This window comes from Anguilla anguilla, chromosome 2 (assembly GCF_013347855.1).
Source record: "Anguilla anguilla isolate fAngAng1 chromosome 2, fAngAng1.pri, whole genome shotgun sequence".
Lineage (NCBI taxonomy): Eukaryota > Metazoa > Chordata > Actinopteri > Anguilliformes > Anguillidae > Anguilla > Anguilla anguilla.
Genome location: NC_049202.1, coordinates 65,959,423 through 65,980,665, shown reverse-complemented (window position 1 = coordinate 65,980,665; position 21,243 = coordinate 65,959,423). Strand labels below are relative to the sequence as shown.

The following is a 21,243-nucleotide window of genomic DNA, read 5'->3' as shown; positions in this document are numbered from 1 at the left end:
ATGATTCATTATGCAAAAATAATTTAATTGACACAAGTCACCACACAACACAATATAGAAATTCTTAAGGCAGTCACAATACACTGAAGGATTTTTAAAATGAGTAAAATATGTCACTTTTTAAAGGTTTTTAAGAAATTATTTAAAAATATTTAAAGGTAGCAGAGTTAACACTATCAATAAGCACTCTGTTATGGCAACTCCATTTTTACATGATTGTTACTCCATTGAGAAATACCAAGACTGCAGATATTTACAGTTCAGTGCATAAATACATTGTAATTTGTATTTTTATCGTTTACTACACCATATACTATACATCTACCTTTCAACTGAAACAACTGACAAATTGAAATAACTTACCATTAACTCAGAAAATAAATACAGTTGGAAAATATACTGCCTCAGTGACAAACAAAACGGAAGAAGTAAAAATGAGCAAAAGAAGAATATTAATTGGTATGATCACAAGAACATACAAAGATACAAATATTGACACATTCCAAAAGTTTTCATCCTATCTAATGATATCTTTTGGTTTTAATACAGGTAGTCTATCAGGAGCTTAGTTTCCCTATGGGAGTTTAAAGTTTTTTCTACAGAGTAGTTGGATAAGTGGAATGTTAAGATAAACCTACACGTCTGTGTGACTCCTATACATTAAATGTCGGTGCACAGAAGCACAAATAGTCTCAAGAAAGAAGTATCAAGAAAGTATCAAGTGTCACTTGCTGTTGTGCTAACAGGTCTTCAGAAATGTCTGTCCTCTGCATCACTGGGAGAGTATACCTGTGATCAGCTGGTAGGTATCTTGTGAGGTTAAGTCAGTGCTGGGGGCTACAGGTTGGTGGATAGGTTGGTCTGTGGGACCTGTAGCAAGTATGTGGTGATACTGGTTGTCCGTATAGGATTGCTACAGGCTTGTGTTAAGGTTTTTTGTCTGCGGGATTAGCCACAGGTATGTGTTGAGGCTTGCTGTCTGTGAGATTAGCTACAGGTATGTGTTAAGGCCGACTGACTGTGAGATTGGCTACAGGTATGTGTTAAGGCTGGCTGTCTGTGGGATTAGCTACAGGTATGTGCTAAGGCTGGCTGTCTGTGGGATTAGCTACAGGTATGTGCTAAAGCTGGCTGTCTGTGGGATTAGCTACAGGTATGTGTTAAGGCTGACTATCTGTGGGATTAGGTACAGGTATGAGCTTGGTAGCCTGTCTGGGGGCATCGGGCGAGGTCAGTGGCCTACACTAGCAGTTACAGGTATGTGCTGAGGTTGTCTACGGTGGCCAGGTGCAGGTACTCTGGCTGAAAATCTCCCATGTGCCCGTCCTTCTCCCTCTTCTTCTGACGAGTCGAAAGGGTCTTCCTCTTCTCCATGCCATTGGTGCCCGGCGAGCGCTTCTCCAGAATGGCCAGGATCATCTCTGCCAGCTGCAGGTGCTGAAAGTCCTCACTGTGGAGCAGGGAGAAGGAGAGGAGGAGAAGATGGAGAGAAGGATATGGAGAAGATCGATGATCACTAGTAGACCTCGGACAAATACATTTTAGTATACTTTAGCACTGAATTAACACCAGTCACATTCTTGCAGATTACTGTCGATTAAACCAAAAAAAACACCTGTCGTCACCAAATTTCGGAAAACAAAATTCCAAGGTTACCTTGCATTTTGCTTAGCAACATATTTCACAGTAAATTCTCAGAGATCTGAGGGAGAGCATTTTCAAATATTTACAAGCATCTGAAAAGTATTTCTGTAAGTAACTGAAATGACAGGACAGGTGAGAAATTAATGAGGAAGATGTGAGGGAACATGCCCACATTTATAGGTGGGCTGGGGATGAGGGAATGTGGGGCCGGGGGGTAGGGGCGAGGAGACTCACGCTGTTGGGGGCGTCGGCAAGTTGTAATCCTGCCCCGTGACTCCAGTCAACCAGTAGGTGATCTCTGTGCCTTTTCCCTGAAACACACGGGGGTCACGACGGGTTCAGTGTAGTGCTCTGTGCACCCCCTCGATGCTGCCCCCCCCCCCCCCCCCACACACACACTCTGTCCCCAGACTAACCTTCAGGTAGGTCTCCCCTCGCCTCTCGTACTCGAACTTGCAGTCCGTCCTCTGGAGGATGCTGATGGTGGGCTGAGAGACATGGATCCGCAGCGCTAACGGAAAGGCCAGAAGGCGGAGTATAGAAGGGTGCTGGTTTACAGGCTCATACATGCTGAATGAGCCGTAGCTTAACATTCCTGCATTTTAAAAATGAACATATTATATGTTGCATGTGCATGTGTGTGTGTGTGTATGTGTGTGTGGGGCATCTGTGTACAGTGGTTGACTGGTACCGTGTCAGTAATGCAGTGTGCAGTGGTTCAGACAGGTGCTGTGTCTGTAGTGCAGTGGTTCAGACAGGTGCTGTGTCTGTAGTACAGTGGTTCAGACATGTGCTGTGTCTGTAGTACAGTGGTTCAGACAGGTGCTGTGTCTGTAGTACAGTGGTTCAGACGGGTGCTGTGTCTGTAGTACAGTGGTTCAGACGTGCTGTGTCTGTAGTACAGTGGTTCAGACAGGTGCTGTGTCTGTAGTACAGTGGTTCAGACAGGTGCTGTGTCTGTAGTACAGTGGTTCAGACGGGTGCTGTGTTTGTAGTACAGTGGTTCAGACATGTGCTGTGTCTGTAGTACAGTGGTTCAGACGGGTGCTGTGTCTGTAGTGCAGTGGTTCAGACGGATGCTATGTCTGTAGTACAGTGGCTCAGACGGGTACTGTGTCAGTAGTTCGGTGTGTTGCTTACGCAGGCCTGTGGACTCCATGCGTGAGGCAGTGTTCACCGTGTCTCCAAACAGGCAGTACCGAGGCATCTTGCTCCCCACCACTCCCGCTGCACAGGGACCTACACACACACACACACACACACACACACACACGCACACATACACACGCACACACACACACACACATACACACACACACACACACACACACACACACACACACACACATGGCATTAAGCTCAGGGTTGTGTGTACCCGTGAGCAGGAGTGCGAGCGTGTGTGGGAGGCGTGGCCTGGGTACCAGAGTGCACTCCGATGCGGATCCACACGGGCAGCCCCGGCAGGTGCTGCAGCTCGAAGGTGCCCATGAAGGCCACGATGTCCAGCGCCATGCGGCAGATGTCCACCGCGTGCCTGTTCCCGTTCCGGCGCGGGAGCCCCGACACCACCATGTAGGCGTCGCCAATCGTCTCCACCTGAGAGGGAGCGAGAGGCCAGAGACCAGAAACTGAGATGAAGGCAGACACCCTTTCTGCTGCCTTCATAACATCTCCAAACTTCCAAAACAATCCTGACCTTCCATTACAAACCTAAACTTCCATTACAAACCTAAACTTCCGTAACAACCATAAGCTTACATAACAATCCTAACCCTCCATAACAACCCTAACCTTCCATAACAACCCTAACCCTCATAACAACCATAACACTCCATGACAACCCTAACTTTCCATAACAACCCTAACCTTCCGTGACAAACCTAACCTTCCATAACAACTCTAACATTCCATAACAACCCTAACCTTCCATAACATTCCTAACCTTCCATAACAATCCTAACCTTCCATAACATTCCTAACCTTCCATAACAATCCTAACCTTCCATAACAATCCTAACCTTCCATAACAACCCGGACCTTCCATAACATTCCTAACCTTCCATATCAACCCTAACTGACTTCTGAAACTACCTCTACACCAGTATCTTGGGGCGTACTAACCCAATGGTCTGTACTGAACACAAATGACAAACATGAAGCCTGCACACTGGGGGCACCTTGTAAACATCGTGATTGTCGAGGATCCTGTCGAAGTTCTTGTAGATGTCATTCAGCATGTCCACCACCTCCATAGGCGTGCTGTACTGGCAGACGGTGGTGAAGCCCACGATGTCGCTGAAGTAGATGGTCACCTCGTCGAAAAGCTCAGGCTCCACGCTCCCCGTCTCCTTCAGGGAGCGTACCACTGGCCTGTGGGGGGGTAGGAGCAGGAGGCCATTATCACCTGTAGCATTTAATCAGCATGAATGTACAACGTTTTAATATCTTTATTGGCATGGTCTTCCAACTTTGATCCCCACGTTTGATCAAACAAGACCAGGTCAAAACCTAGTATATGGCTGGACCTAACACCCTTCATCCGGCCAACCAATGGCGTAACTTCATAACTCGGCCGACCAATGGTGTAACTACATCACTCACTCAGTCACTCAGTCACAGACATTCGCGTTTGCAGGGCTGGCCCCGCTATTGCGGTCCAGCCAAAAATGACAATAATTGCTGAGGCAGGCGCTTGCGTTTTTACGCGCTATGGTTTTATGTTTATGTACTATGCTGATTTCACACTAATGCATTAGTGTAGCACCACATGCTAATCATTACTATCACCGACCCAGGCAGCAGCATGAAGTTGAGCTGGTCGGCCCTGTCCCTCTCCGCCTTGTACAGGGCGGTCCGCTGCTCCACCAGGTGCTCCAGGTTGCGGGAGTAGATCTGCAGGCGGCGAATCAGGTTGTCCATGTAGCTCTCGTTGGCCTGGTCGCCCAGGTTACTAGAAACACAGCAGGATGCGTGAGGGAGTGCGCCTGTCAGCCTCACTTACGAAACGCAAACCCACACTCAGGAACCATGTCTCGGGCGAGACAGGAAGACGAAGATGCGTGCGACTGCAATACTGAAATTGCAACATCAGTGGAAACGGAAGGAAAGTGGGTGGGGTGGGGGGACGACTCCCTGCACTTTAAAGAGTTGAAATAATTATAATCGTAAGGATCTGATCTGTGTGAGGCTGTGGAGAACACAACCCCTGCTGCTTCAATAGTAGGGAGCGTACAACATTCTCCTCAGCGCCATGACGACCGGGGATCTACCTGAAGATCTTGCCCAGGCAGCCTTCTATTTTCTTGAAGTCGGGCCTCCTCTCCGGGTCCTCGTCCCAGCAGCTTTTTATGAGCGTGTACACCTGAGAAGCACAGAGTCGGAGACTCACGAACGCAGGCTAGCAAACAGACAGACCCCAGTGTGTTCAGATGACAAACACACAGCACACACTATGCTCAGGTTCAACATTCAGATAGACAGCAGAGCGCAGGTAGCGACAGATAGTGCACACAGCTGTAAAGTTTAACAGATGCACTGAGCACGTGTGATGTACATGTTAACACACACAGCGTGCATACGCAACTTGTTAGCACATATAAATTGGACCCTTAGCATTTCTAGCTAACATCTCGATACATCTACATGATGCAGGGTTACATCAGCCCTGTTGCAGAAGAGTAGGGGATGGGGCGTGGCAGTGGTACAAATCAAGTCATTGAACCTGAAGAACAAAATCTCTTCAGTGGAAGTGAAAGCGCGAAAGAGCGTGGGCTCCACCCTCGTACCTCCAGCCTGTCTCCAGCGTTCTCAAAGTTCAGGTCCGGCCTGAAGAAAGAGGTGGGAGAGTCCGGGTACTGGACTCGATACAGCTTCTCTACAGAAAATAAGAAAGCGAGAGGAGAGGGGGGAAGGAGAGGCTGAAATTGATGCTATCCAGGTGCTATACATACCGAGAAATGTGATGATGGCTTCTGAGAACAAGCAAAACAAATAATATTAACCGGCAAGTACTCAGGTTCATCAGCAGGGGGTGCTGTTTGCACTCTCCACACGATGCTGCTGGGCAGTTCATGAGTGAGCCCATCTAATCTACTATAGCGGAATTGATCAAACCAAGGTGCAGCATTTTCCTCATCGTTGCCATGTTATATGTTCTCCATGCACTCGGAGGAAAGGTGACAGGCAGGTATCTGTGCGCCTGGGCTCCACAGGGGGGTGACCCACGCAGGAGCGTGCGTACAGGCTTTAACGATTTGGGCAGCAACTTGTGCTGGGTAGGTTGGGTGGGGGTGGGGGTGCGCAGGCTTGCCCCTCACCCTCCCGGTCGGAGCAGGCCTTCGTGTAGAAGGGGCTCCTCCTCTGGATGATCTCCTGGCAGATGATGGCGAAGCTGTACACGTCGCCCTTCTGAGAGATGCCCTCCTTCCGCAGGTGCTCCGGCGCCGTCCACAGGTCTGAAGGAGGGATACGTGGAGAGAGAGGGATGGAGGGATGGAGAGAGGGAGGGAGGGATGGAGGGATGGAGAGAGGGAGAGAAGGGAATTCCACCCACACACTGAGCTCATTTGGCTAGAAATGTAAAGTGCGACTGTGTCGAAATGAACGTTGCTCCAAATTACTAGCGGAATAAAAAAACAATGTTGTGACAGTAAGCCAGTCGCCCCTTTACAGGATTACTGAAAATCCAACTGAGTTCCACAGGGAGTTGGCTGGCTCCCCAATTCTGTGTCCAAACAAAATATCAGAGGGGATTTGATGAATTTAGAGCTGTGGTGCACTACAAGTCCCACATTCATATTTCAGCACACACACATACACACACACACACGCATACACACACACACACACACACACACACACACATGCGCATACATACACACACACACACACACATACACAAACACACACACACACACACACACATACACAAACACACACACACACACACACACACACACACACACACACATCACCCTTCCGCGTGTAAAATGAGGCAGGATCAAGCGTAAGCAGGAGTTTCACCTTTGCCCGGGCGCAGGATGGTGTTGCAGCCGAAGTCGGTGATCTTGACCACCATGCGGTTGTCCACCACGCAGTTGGTGGATTTCAGACGGCCGTGGACTTGGATGTTGCTGGAGTGGAGGTAGGACATGCCCTGGTGGGAATAAACACAGCTCACAACACCCTGTCTGCCCGGCCCATCACTTTCACACACCTCACAACACACTGTCTGCTCCGCCCATCACTTTCTCACACCTCACAACACACTGACTGCTCCCCCATCACTTTCACACACCTCACAACACACTGACTGCTCCCCCATCACTTTCTCACACCTCACAACACACTGACTGCTCCCCCATCACTTTCTCACACCTCACAACACACTGACTGCCCGGCCCATCACTTTCACACACCTCACAACACACTGTCTGCTCCGCCCATCACTTTCACACCCCTACAACACACTGACTGCTCCCCCATCACTTTCTCACACCTCACAACACACTGACTGCCCCTCCCATCACTTTCTCACACCTCACAACACACTGACTGCCACGCCCATCACTTCCACACCCCTACAACACACTGACTGCCCCGCCCATCACTTCCACACCCCTACAACACAATGACTGCCTGAGCATATGTTATTGTCGAAAGTGATATCTCCCATAATTATTTGCCAAGATTAACTGTTTTTCACCAGTTTGCTAAGGTTTGTGTGATTGTCAGAACTGTTGTGGATCCATAATTTAACATGATGCCCAACACACACACACAAACACACACAAACCTTGGCAATGTCATACATGACAAAGATCTTGAACTCCCAGTCCATGAAGGTTTCCTCCGGGTAGGAGACCTTGTCATTAAGCACATACTGCCGAACAGAGAAAGCACAGAAAGAGTCTGAGCGTTCATGTGTCTGTGCGCACATGAACTGTATGCATGTATACGTGTGTACTCGTGTGCGAACGAATGAGTCATCTTACCCTGAGGGACCCCCTCTCTCCATACTCAAACACTCCAAACACTTCATGCTCAAATTTGACTGTGCCGTAGAACTTGGTCAGGTTGTAGTAATCGATTGCCAGGAGCTGATGGAGACAGAGAGATAAAATGAGAGAGAGACAGAGAGAGAGAGAGAGAGATAAAATGAGAGAGAAAGACAGAGAGAGAGAGATAAAATGAGAGAGAGAGAGAGAGAGAGATCAAAATACAGATCTTTTTGTCGGTTTTCCAGATGCAAGATAAGTTTCCATCCAAATGTTTCACAAATGTTAAGTGAATTTCTGAAAAGTCGGCAAAAGAAAATGCGAATCAGTGTCCGTTTCCATCAACTACTGTTACGTGAATATTCTGAAGCGGACTAGACTACAAACGAGTGGCAGCCAAACAGTTACAGGCAGTTTGAAAGACACACTCGCTCTTGGGACAGCGGTCCTAATAGCCCTCTCTCTTGACTATACATGCCTGCTGTATTACATGCAGCCCAGAGACACCAATGAGGGTATGCGATGGTCTAATTAATGACCACTCAAAAGGCTGTCACTACCATGAAATCCACCGTACACCTGGGAGCACTGACGCACCCAGCAATTCGGGGAGATTGCTGTAGACAGGCATTTCACACACCAGCTCAGGGTAAAGCATTTTAGAATGTCAAAAAGCACATTTAACCAACCGTGTGCCACGATTGTGCCCTTTTTGGGCATTCTGGAGCAGAAGCATGCGTCTTAGGTCCCCGTCACGTCATCATTTTTTCTAAAAAAAATCTGTTTCCGACGCCCTTTATCGCATCACATCTCTTTATCGATACGGCAACTGTTCCATCTCGGATAATCATAAAAACCTTTTTGCTAAATTTAGCCGTTTTTAGTTTTTTATTTCTTTTTTCTTGAATTTCCGGCATTTCCACCCAGGTTTACTGATACACAAATTTAAAATTTGCATGAAAACAGTTGGACGGAAACCCCATTTCTAATTCAGACAGTGTTGACTTTGCACACTCCTAATATGAATAGTATATGAATGTCTATTTGTGTGTGCGTGTAGCTCACATAGGCTCCCTGGTCAGAGCAGCTAATGGACAATAGCGAACAGAAGGAAAGGCATTTCAGTCTTACAGAGTTCAGCTCTATTCTCTGGCCTTTGCTGAAGTAGCCGTCTGAATGCTTCAGCTCCTTCAGAATCACAATCTGTAACAGTGAAAACAGCAGACAGTCATTATTCTGCGGTACCATTCCATAGAACCATAACCCTAACCTAACCCTAACCCAAACCCATTCCACAGGACCCTAACCCTAACCCTAACCCATTTCACAGAACCCTAACCCTAACCCAATCCCATCCCACAGGACCCTAACCCTAAACCTAACCCAATCCCATTCCACAGAACCCTAACCCTAACCCCTAACCCATTCCACAGGCGAGGCCAGCACTGTGACATCACTACAGATTCCACAGCCTGAACTGGTGGTCAGCTCTGTATTCTTAAAGACCCACACCGCTCAATAACGTGATTTGTTGATGATTAACTCCTCTTGGAAGCAAGCCTTTCACTATACATATTGATTTTCTTGTGCAGAACTTTTTTGTGTCACCAGAGTGCCATTTTCCATATTCCTCCACTGACGGGGTGCTTTGCCGTACTTCCCTGAAATCTCAGTCGGAAAGGTGCAGGTACAAGCAATTTGCGAAGTCACAAAATATGTTGAGCCTGTCGTGGTCCACTATGCAAAGATATGCAAATTACAGGAGAGCGATGTCGTAAATTAAGTGAAACCTTAGTGCCCAGAAAGCTGACTGAATCCATGTTAGTAGTACACATTTTACCAAGAACTGCTTCCAGAACAACACGCACAAGTAGATTCTACTAAATTTTCTGTCGTAAATTGAACGTTTTTTTGGTGGAAAAACCATACTAAAACAAATTATTATTCAATATAAAATATATTTTAAGGTTTTAAAAATACAAATAGCATCAGTTGAGTGCTGGAGCACACAAAGCCCAGGTGGACACTGTAGCCCTCCAGGGCTGGAGCCGTGAGGGCTCAGAAAAGGGCAAGGCAGAAAAGGAAGCTAAAGAAAACACAGAAAACAGCGCTGGAGCTGCACCTCTGGTCACTATGAGGCGCAGCTCCAGATGTTTTAGATTACAGATGTTCCCCCGTCGCAGCGGAGGAGCGGGCAGACCGAAGCTCGTCAGACCGCGGAGCGGAGCAGAGCGCGCAAAAATTGAAATGTCGGTCGCACCTTCTTGTCGTAGCGCCCACGGCGGATTCGATCGTTCTTGCTTTTCCTGTGGTCCTCCTCAATCTAAGCAAAAAAAACCAAAAACAGACAACAGAGCACTCAGAAAGAGCGCTCAGCCACTCGACCAGGAATGTTCAGGGCCGTATTCCATACACTTCCATCCTGTTTTAATACACACACACTTCCTCAAGAGTGCGCTTTCCACACTCAACGTCACATATAAGTGATCAGGGGAGAGGATTATCTCTTACTTAACCCTGAAATGATCTCACCCATCTAACTGACACCGAGCAGGCATTCCCTACCTATCCAGCTAGGGGGCACTGCTGTGCCTGAGAAACACTGGCACGCACAAACTGCTCATTCAGGGTGTGAACAAAGCCAGCTGTCACATAGTTATGAGCTCTCTGTTATTACTGGTTAATGACTTGGTAATATGGTTAATACAGCTGGCTACATATAGCCCAGGTAATAGGGCCTAAAGCTGTGCGCATGACGGACACATTTATTGAGTACACCACATTTACTTCTTGTTTCCTCCACCAATTTGAAATGGCCAATTGTGACACTAAGCCTGTTCCATTGCTACAGTGTCCTCCATGTGTTCAAGAGAGTGCATACTAGCATACCTCCGCCCCCCCGCTAAAAAACACACAGAGCCAGTCTGCAGTTCCCCAGCTCGGGGGTCCTGCACTGGCTGACTGTAACGCCACTGCAGCTGACATGGGCAGACTGCAAACACTGGTAGAACGAGAGAAGCTTCTGATTCGCTCCCTCCCTGCGCTATGGCAACTGATATGGCCAATCAGGCTTCAGCCAGCAGGACTCCCAGCCACAGTCTGCACTGGCACGGACAGGACACCCCTCACCAAGAACAAACACTCAAGCCAGATGTGCCACACAAGACCCCCTGATTCCGCACATTTGAACTTGTATGTGAGGAGCACTTCAGAGGTTGGTCCGCACGGCCACAAAATCCATTTTAAAATGGCTCTACGATGAGTGACGCTTGAATACTGGACTCGTATCACGGTGACTGTTGGGGAGGGGAGGCAGCCATTAGCGAGCTCACCTTCAGGGACACAAAGCTCTGCTCGTTGGGCTCCACAGTGCTGATCATCTCAGAGTGTATGTGAGACCACTGCTCCCGTCTCCGACGGTCCTTCCTGTTCTGCCTGTTGACCAATGAGAAGGGTTGCCAGATGCTCGGTCAATCAAATCGCAAGCTTCAGGAATGCGTGCCACCCTCACACAAAGTCTATCAACCTACCCTTGTCCAATCTTACCCACGAAGGGCCGGTGTGGTCTGGCCACAGGCGTTTGTACTGAAACACCAGATTTAACCAATCAGGATCCTCAGCCTTGATTTGCTGAGTCAGGTGTTTTAGTGCCTTGGCAGAACAAAAGCCTGCATGCACACCAGCCCTCGCCAGATAAGATAGGCACTCATGTATTTAACCCAAAGAACTGGTATCATCCTCAGACTGTAAAAAAGAGAGAAAGAGAGACACTTTCTAGTGAACTGGTAGAAACACAAGGAGGCTAAAGTGAACCGGGACACAACATGAGAGATGAGTGTCGAGACCACAACGGTGTGTGAAGGGGGTGTTGGGGGGGGGGGAAGGTGGGGGAGTGGCATTTACCTGTAGAAGATGAAAGCGATTATAGCCACCACCACGACCGCGATGGCCAGCACAATGACTATGATGTTATGAATCTGCAGGTGAACTGGACACAAAAACACACGATTTGCAATAAAAATAAAAAATTTAGTCATACGCTTTTAGCCAAGGTGAATATGACATATTATGAAAACCATCACTCGAACTAGAGACAGCTAAAGCTACAATCAAACCAATGTCATAATTACAATGACACACACATGCACACACGTACACACACAAATGCACATGTACCGGCACACACAGACACACTCGTATGCATATGCATATGCACACACATACACACAACAACACAATAAAATTATAAAAAGCCATTTCCACAGATAGCCATCTACTACCCAGCTTACCCACAGAACGAGTCCCCCCCACCCCCCCAATAAAAATACAAGAAATCTTGAACTCATGGCCTTGCGGAGAGAGGTCCACAAAACCCTGCCACGTTGTTGCTCTCCACAGAAGCACTGAAGACAGAAGAGGCCGCGCAAGACGGAGCAGGAATCTCTTTTACCGCTTTGCACGAGGATGTCATCTGGCAGGAGGTAGTTGGGCCAGAAGAAGTCCGGCCTGTCGTCTTTGACCGAGATCAGGCCGGTGGCCGTGTCGAACTCAAACAGGGTCTTGTACTGCAAGGGGAGGAGGCGCAAACGCCGTTAGGACCACAGCCCTGGAGCTCAGCAGGTAGCTACAGGAAACTGGTACTGGCACTCGTTAGGCACCCGTAATAAAGATAATGCCTGTGACGATACGGCGCTTCGGAGTGGTTCAAACTCCATGAACCTGGACCCCCTGCTGTAGGTCGTCCACAGCAACCCAATTAATGTATAATTGGTTAGCACTGTTTCTCGCGCATGCTGGTTTACCTCCATGCCCTTGGTGGTGTACATCACAGAGAAATTCACGTCCCGGTCGCCGTATTCGTCCAGGACATAGTGCCCGCCCAAACCTGCAGACAGATAATAATAATCTCCCTTATTGTGACATACAAACTGGCTCTGCACAGCCTAGGCACAAATGTCACAAGATGCCCTTCTGTACTGTACAAGCTGTATATATCTTTTAAATCACTTTAGGTCACTTTACTGGCATTTAGCAGACACTCTAATACAATACACCACAAACACAAGTGCAAAGATCAGGGATGTAGTATTTCCCTACAGGGGGAAAGCATAGTCCCAAGAAAAACAGCAAGTGTGAGAAGTGCACCGTTGATTGACAACTTATCAACTTCCCTACTGAACACTAAGCTAAGTTTTACCAACAAGAACAAAACTACCCAATTTTACATCAAACTACACTGACAGCAAAAATAACTAAACCTAACACCTAATCAGACATTTAGAGTTGTCACTGCATTGTCAGTTATTTTCCCACCTCTGTCTCCTCAGTTTAAATGGCCTTGGTATCCCCCCAAGCCATAATTGCCACCAGCGCCCATGTACCAGGGTACCTCCTGAGAGTCAAACCACAGCATAGACCACAACACAGACTGCAACACAGACCCGCAGCACAGACCCGCAGCACAGACCACGACACAGACTCCAGCACCTACCACAATACAGACCACCACACAGAACCAAGCACAAACCTTAACACAGGCTGCAACACAGACCCGCAGCACAGATTGCAACACAGACCACGACACAGACCCCAGCACAGACCTCAACGCAGTCTGCAACACGGACCACAGCACACACCACAACACAGACTCCAGCACAAACCACAGCACAGACCACAATACAGACCACGACACAGATCTCAACACAGACTGCAACACAGACTGCAGCACAGACCGCAACACAGACTTCAGCACAGACCGCAACACAGACTCCAGCACCAACCACAATACAGACCACCACACAGACTCCAGCACAGACCTTAACACAGGCTGCAACACAGACCACAGCATAGACTGCAACACAGACCACAAGCCACCACAATACAGACCACCACACAGACCCCAGCACAGATCTTAACACAGGCTGCAACACGAACCACAGCACAGACCACAGCACAGACTGAAACGCAGAGATTGCAGCGCTGTTTGTACAGTGCTGGTCACACAGTGCTGTTTGTGCCATGCCTACCGGTGAAGGAGAGGTTCCTGAAGTCCTCCATGTTAATGGAAAACTGTTTGCGCCCAGGGTTCTCCTCCCACAGCCGGCGAATCACCTGGCCGACCAGCAGCACCCCATCGCCGTACGCCGCCATGTAGTCGGTCATCACCTAGGAGACAGGAGACCTCGTGAACACCTGCAGTCACGGAGCTACAGGTGAGCTCAGGGCTCAGGGAGGGGAGCGGAGGTGAGCGTGAGATTCGCAGGGACTCGGACGGAGTCAGCCTGCCAGAGGACGCAGGTGTGCAGTCACCCGTGGCACACATTCATCTCATTTGCGTCTCATTTACGCGCTTTGCGTCACGTGTGCCAGCTCCATTAAACTTGCTCTTTCATTTATTTATTTATTTTGCTCCAGGGTCGTGCAAACATTAATAACACATGTTTACCAGGTGAATATTGCAATGTCCATTTATAACTTTGCAGAGTAGTATCATTGAATTGGCTCCGTACAAAAACACATGAAAATATGCCATGAGGCATATAGTCCATTTAGCCCATCTCGTTTACCCACAGGCTACACAGTATTAGGCACTGTCTCAAGTTTCAACACCTCAGGGGTCTCTTCCCTACTGTATGACCTTCTGTGCACTGGCAACCCATGGTGTGGCATGGCAGGTGAAAATTGTACCTGACTTTTACCATTTAAAACACATGAGGCGTCACCCCAGCTTCTCCACTTCAGCTGCTGTATATTCAGTATGGGTCACCTTCACTCGCCAAAAACTCTTGAGGGGATTTTCAAAAGCCATGCGGTGTGTGTGTGTGCGTGTGTGTGAGAGAGAGAGAGAGAGAGAGAGAGAGAGAGAGAGAGAGAGAAAAAACAGGAGTACTGACCGTTTCATTGGTAGAGGGGTCAATTTGATTTGTGAAGTTCCTCTTGGGCATAGTGAGCACCAGGACATTCTCCATGGGAGGGATGGATGTGGTGTTGTGGTGATAGGCAGGGCTAGCATGAGGAAACAACACAGCAATTATTCTCCACCATTCCCAGTTATTCTCTTATTTGTTATCATTGCTGTTTTGAATCGCCATAATCATCAACATCATCATTTTCAACAAAACTGATAATGACAAAGGTAATGCCCAGGCCTAAGCACCAGAGGTTCTGAACAGATTGCAAAAAATAATTATGCAAAATACACAGAAATGGCAGGAGAAACAGGGGAGGACGAAGACTGACCTGTAAAGGTCGATCAGAATGAAGATGACTTCAGGGTGCAGTTTTCGATCGATGTCCTTCGTCAGATTGGCGATGTCTCCTGGGCCCCCACAGAGAATGAACACTGCACCAAAAGGGGAAAGTCCCTAAATGCACCAAAAACACTGCACCAAAAGGGGAAAATCTCTAAATGCACCAAAAACACTGCACCAAAAGGGGAAAATCTCTAAATGCACCAAAAACACTGCACCAAAAGGGGAAAATCCCTAAATGCAACAAAAACACTGGACCAAAAGGGGAAAGTCCCTAAATGCCCCAAAAACACTGGACCAAAAGGGGAAAATCTCTAAATGCACCAAAAACACTGGACCAAAAGGGGAAAATCTCTAAATGCACCAAAAACACTGCACCAAAAGGGGAAAATCTCTAAATGCACCAAAAACACTGCACCAAAAGGGGAAAATCTCTAAATGCACCAAAAACACTGCACCAAAAGGGGAAAATCTCTAAATGCACCAAAAACACTGCACCAAAAGGGGAAAATCTCTAAATGCACCAAAAAACACTGCACCAAAAGGGGAAAATCTCTAAATGCACCAAAAACACTGGACCAAAAGGGGAAAATCCCTAAATGCACCAAAAACACTGCACCAAAAGGGGAAAATCTCTAAATGCACCAAAAACACTGCACCAAAAGGGGAAAATCTCTAAATGCACCAAAAACACTGCACCAAAAGGGGAAAATCTCTAAATGCACCAAAAACACTGCACCAAAAGGGGAAAATCCCTGAATGCATGTGTGCGTCTAATGCATGTGTGTGTGTGCATGCACGTATTTGTGCCAAAGAAAGAGCAAGGAGGAAGAAGAGTTTTTTCTGTGCCTTTATAACGGGAAATCCTGATGTGATCTCAACGTGTGTGGCAGCAACGAGAGTGAAGCGCAAGCAAACTGCGTTCCCCTGCACTGCACTCCACACAAACTGTTTCATCAGAAACAATTCTTTAAAATGGCTGGTTTCTTCTTCTCCTGCACACCGTGAGATCTGGGTAGATCCCGATCACGGTTAAGAGAGAGGTGGAGATGAACAGGCCGAGAGGACAGAGAGATGGAGGAGCAGAGGTGAAGGACGGGTGGAGGACGAGCCCTACCGTTGCTTTTCCTCTGTTTGTTGTTGATTTCTGAACGCAGGTCCTCCGGCCTCTGCAGGACATGCCTCGCTACGTTTGAGGAAAATTCGGCCGATCTCGCCTCCAGGGCGTTGATGTACCTGAGAGAGCAAGCGGGGCGGGGAAAGGGGGGGGGGGGGGGGGAAGGCGCAGTATTTTCACCACGTTCACCCAGAGTGTTACTCCGCATTATGAGCTCCCAACTAACTGTTATTTTTAAAAATATTGTTTCTGGACAGCATCCCATAATAAGCACGCGGGAGTCACGATGAAACCACGTCAGGTCAGACGGAACGCTGGGCACAGAAACTAGGAGAAACCTGGCCTCGGTCTAAACGCAATGCGTGAAAAAAACCGAAGTGAAGTGCAAACGCACAACCGCACATCCAGATATACAACGGAACCCGAACCGTCAAACAATTGGCTAACAGGGCCATACGCTTTGAGGGGGAGTACGGTCAAAGAGTCACGCGTTCCAGCCGGAACATTGCGTTTACAGCACCTCGTTGTTCCGCCCCATTTTCACCGATCGCACCGCTCGCCCTGCTGGACGCCACCGCGCGAACCGCAAGGTAACCTCGGACACGGTCCGCTGGCGCCAACACAGACTCACCAGAAGCAGTCCTCCGTTTGTTCCGGCTTCTTGTAGACGTACGCCGTGGTCCACTTCACCTTGAGGAACTCGGAATAGTTCCAGAAATCGAGGAAAAAGCTGGAGATTTTCCGGGCTGGGGGGAGCAGGCGGGTCAGGTTGTCCTTGAAGTCGCAGGACAACCCGAAGCTCCCGGCCGAGACAATAGGCAGGCCCATAATCAGCCCAACTTCCGTGCTGAGACAGAAACAGAGGATTACGCGCATTAATGAAATAAACAGCAAATGCAGCTTATCGTGCACACTCACTAACAAAGACCACTGTGTTAAAAAGGCAAGAAATATGTGGCAATGCAGTCCTGTGTAAACTATTTCTGTGTAAATGTGTGGGTGATGATTGGGCGGGGGGGGGGGGGGGGGGGGTTGGGTGTGAGAGGTTGGGGAACTGAAGAAAATAAATATGTGAATATGTGATCAATGTTAGAAGTGATGTGTACTCAATAAAGATACGCTTAAAAAAGGAAAGAAAGCAGTGTGTGCAAGCCTGCCATGCTATCAGTGAGAAGTTACACAATATTTTGCGCTAAAATGTCTGCCTAGGGGAGACTGTGTGGTTCCGTCTGCAGAGCAGCCAACTCTCAGCTTATAAACGAATCCCCTCCTCCCTTGATTGACAGCGATGACACAGTACTCACTCCACCATCTGGAAAGTGGCATAGGTGCAGGTGGGCCCCAGCAGAACGCAGCCAGTCCTGTCCTCTCTCTGGAAGGGTACAGAGCCACAGGTGAAGGCGCTCTCGCAGACCAGCCACAATTTCGAACCAACTTTAAAACGCTAGTTTTCTACTTTTTTTTCTCTTTTCTTCCAATTTCGAAAAACCCTCACAATGCCCATCCCCTCCCGTCCCATCGGCGCGACGACAGTAAGCACATGCTGCATCGTCTGCGGCACCATCCGCCATTTCTTCATTAATTGTGCACACAAGAGCACTGCACAGGCGACCGATCCTGCGTTGACTGCGCACACACTCCATGCACAGGCAGCCCAAAATGAACCAGAGCAGCAGTACTGGCACAATGAGACCAAAACCTCCGGGCGAAACTCTCCCTCCCTGAGGGACACCACATGTGTGCCACCCCGTGGGTCTATGGGCCGCAGTCTGTGCCCCAAGCCTCAGGCACATGCCTACAGAGGAACCCTACTGTTCGGCAGGATGAGCAGGCCCATTGTATATTTTCAAAATAAAAGTTATTTGTTATACTTTCCCCCCAATTACATTTCAGCTGCCCTAAATTCACTCTGCACACTGACACAAGAGAATACGCTGTATGTGTTGCTGAACACTGTCACGGGTTTAGCCTAAATGAGCTGGTACCCTGAAGATTTAGGACCTCTTCTTTACTGTAATCCCTTCTGCCCACCACGTCCTGGCTTTCATCTGTAACCAATAATCAACATGTACCGTAATTTCCAGACAATCAAGACTTTTTTTTTTTTTTTACAGTAAATGCTTTTTTTCACCATTTTCCCCCAAATGTGGAATGACTAATTTGTTTCTGGCTGTAACGATCATGATCCATCCTCCAGACCATGCCACGCGGAGCCGTCGCTTTTCTTCACAGGGTGATCCGCGCGCTGACAGGACACAGATCGACACGAGTCGCGAGAGTACTTGGTGCGCAGCCTTGAACAGGAGACCCGGTCATACTGACTGACCAAATACCCTCCCTACTGCCATCCCTCCCTTCCCGGATGATGCTATGGCCGATTATGTGCTGCTCTGCTAGGCTGTCTACTTCGGTTCTTTAATGGCGGTGGTGTCATTAGGTCGCTGTATTTCGAAACGTAGGCCCAGGTGTCGCCGGCTACATCAGGTCTGTCATCGGCCTGCTGGAAAGCAGTCGAGTGGGGAGGCACAGTGTCAGGGAGGTGTACTCACAGTCAGAGTCTTCAGCAACTCAACACCTTCACAGGTGCTGCTCCCGCAGCCTTTCCGTTGGTACTGGTTGGTTTTGTAGCCATCGTAACTGGCCGTCATATTAAATCCCACACCTGAAATCACGGAGAGCAGGTGCTCAGGGAGACATTTAATCAAGTTGATCGATTATCGCGCAACAGGAATGCTACTCGACAGACGTGCTTTCTGTTCAACTCTGAATCACAACAGATCAGGCAACTCCTATAACAAGAACAAAATCCAGAAGATAATCCCAATCATAATGAATAATTAACATAAATGTGGGCCATTTTTAATCAGAACAAAATTATATAAATAATTTGAGGAAAAAATACATTTTTAGTTGTATCGCAAAACACGTTTCATTATCTGTATCACAAAACACGTTTCAATAGCAGATGCTCTCATTGCCTTTTCATCATTACAATCATCATTCTACGCACACAGTGTTTCGGCTAATGTTACCTGCTGCAACATTGAGTTCGTTGTCATGAATAATTGCCTCATTCACTGCATTTTTCACAAAATCCAGACTCCACTGAGAGACGTTGTCGTCCAAAAGCACCACGTTGATTATATCCTCTCCTTGCGGACAGGCATTTGCCGATGGACTTCGGAAAACAACCAGCATCAAGGAAATAACGCACGACCACCCACAGCAATTCATTTTAAAAATATATTTTAATCGAATTTGCCTATGATTCCATTCGTATTTGTTTTTGGTTGTTTTTTTTTTCGTTGTATGTTTCAATATGTCCAGCGTTGTTAAGCACGTAAGGTAAAATGAATGACAAAGATTTATGCTTTTGGCAGAAATTTAAGACGTCGTCCTTGTTCGTCAATTATGGTGGTTTTATAAGTAGAATCCTTTTGCCACAGCTTCACTAATTCATTGTCTTAGTTTTTCCCATGGTAAGGGTACGCACTGTCCAACTGAAGACGCGCACAAATGGTCCGAAAATAAATAAATAAAAGCGCGAGTATTATACAGCATTTGTCTTAGTAAACAAGACCAGGTGTCTACAACTTGTCTACTTTTGGTAGCTCTTTTACACAAGATTATTCAAGCTATGTATTTTAAACCGCACCATTTCCGCCCTTGGTGTACCTTGTTTGTACCAAACTAATAAAAGAAACATAAAGGTAACTTTACATTAATCGTTGTAATACGTTTACCTTAAGTCACGCGTACGCGGTTGGAATCGCAAAATGAAAAAGTTCCAGGTATATTTTCTCATTTAACGCCAGATTTAATTTGCCTTTCAGTTCAAGTCCGAGTTGGACAAAAAAAGTTTAAAACAAGAAAACTCAATATTATTTAATCCAAACTCCACTCTGCCGCGTCCACTAGGGATTCCAAAGAATATTTTCGCCTATAAGAAACATTTAACAAATAAAACAATTAAAAGCGCTGCGCAATTTGCTAGTGTGCTGTTTGGAGTATAGGAGCTACTTCACTCAGTTCATATCTACCTTGTTCCTTCTCGGGTTGCTATCCTTTCTGCGTGTTAATGAACAACCGACACCTAGAAAGGGGGTGGAATCGAACTTTTTCGCACGTTTTAAAGTCTTAATTAAACAATCCCCAACATAATTTTGCGCGCTAACTTGTAATGTAAAATACAATTCAAATGAGTCTGTATACACTACACTGTTCAACTTGTTTTTCTGGAGATAAAGTCTACAGTTATTACAATAATATTGCATGTTTGGCTGACGCTCCTACGTAGTGTGATTTTCCCGAGCATGTGCAGGCCAAAGTGCGCAACGTTCAAGCTAAATTGCAAAATAAAAATGACGAAGTGAAAAATTTTAAACAAAATAGGCTGCAAAATTCGATAAGATCATACGTATTGTGTATGTGTTTAACTTTTTTTAGTGTTGAATATGGAATTACAACATTGGGAAATTGACTTGAACACTTAATTCCTGGCTTTCCACTCATTATAAATCTACATTTGTAGTATTTATGCAGCACATAACATGATTTTGGCGCGCTATCTTTGACGTATATGAGCGCGTGGACCTCACGTACCTGGGCCTCATGTTCATTTATAAATGGACAAGCTGGAAAGGGTCTGTTTCACTGTGCCCGTATTCATTCCGAGAAAAGGGCGCTATGGGTAGAGAACACATCCACTGGGTAGGTCCCTCTTACTTTAAAGTGCTCCTGTTCATACCCTCTTCCACTCCAATCTTACCTTGCATTTGTTTTTATTTTTCTTCCCTCCTCTTCCTCTTCTACACAATACGTTAAGTGTTAAATTAGCTCGTACAGAGTACGTATAGCTCCTATTGTACTCATACTGTATGTGCACTGTTGTACACAGAGTTGCATTAACGCCCAACATTCTACCGTGTACTTATTATACGCATAAAGCAGAGTCACTACTCATTAAGGTATAAGATTTGACACAGGGATGCACACAACATAGCAGACTGAATGAAGATTATCTGATTGCAAAAGAGAGAGCTACCAAGTGAACCAGTGGTGGCGCCATAAGGCGAAGTGCAGTTGGCGATTGCATTGCCCAGGGTACGAAAGGGTTTGGGTTAGGGGTCTGATTTAATCACTCCCTCACCACCGGACTGCATGACATGTTATGTGCCACACATATATGTTTACAAGACCGAGGACCTTGTGGTGGACTTCAGTAAGAAAAAGCCAT

General features: G+C 47.1%; 1 protein-coding gene across 1 annotated transcript; it reads right to left on the bottom strand.

Moving 5' to 3' along the window:
- Positions 1–4: 4 nt before the first annotated feature.
- Positions 5–20,010, bottom strand: si:ch73-139e5.4 (heat-stable enterotoxin receptor). Its single transcript, XM_035405298.1, has 27 exons — positions 19,040–20,010; positions 18,557–18,669; positions 17,312–17,379; positions 16,639–16,854; positions 16,008–16,126; positions 14,880–14,982; positions 14,534–14,645; positions 13,667–13,805; positions 12,443–12,525; positions 12,091–12,205; positions 11,544–11,628; positions 10,973–11,075; positions 9,901–9,963; positions 8,772–8,843; positions 7,638–7,742; positions 7,439–7,525; positions 6,667–6,799; positions 5,961–6,098; positions 5,430–5,518; positions 4,914–5,005; positions 4,436–4,594; positions 3,822–4,014; positions 3,066–3,240; positions 2,785–2,883; positions 2,061–2,155; positions 1,879–1,955; positions 5–1,450 (listed from the first exon to the last, which is right to left on the bottom strand). Exons 1-27 carry the CDS (start codon positions 19,239–19,241, stop codon positions 1,252–1,254), a joined length of 3,234 nt encoding a protein of 1,077 aa, XP_035261189.1. The 5' UTR covers positions 19,242–20,010; the 3' UTR covers positions 5–1,251.
- Between the last annotated feature and the right edge of the window lie 1,233 nt (positions 20,011–21,243).

Bases quoted from the DNA above. Each gene is read 5' to 3' on its own strand.
- si:ch73-139e5.4 (XM_035405298.1), bottom strand. From the start codon at position 19,241: ATGAATTGCTGTGGGTGGTCGTGCGTTATTTCCTTGATGCTGGTTGTT. The intron at 9,964-10,972 runs GTGAGCTCGCTA...TTTTTTGCTTAG, and splicing joins AGAGCTTTGTGTCCCTGAAG to ATTGAGGAGGACCACAGGAA. The intron at 4,595-4,913 runs GTAGATCCCCGG...CTGTGTTTCTAG, and splicing joins TGCCTGGGCAAGATCTTCAG to TAACCTGGGCGACCAGGCCA.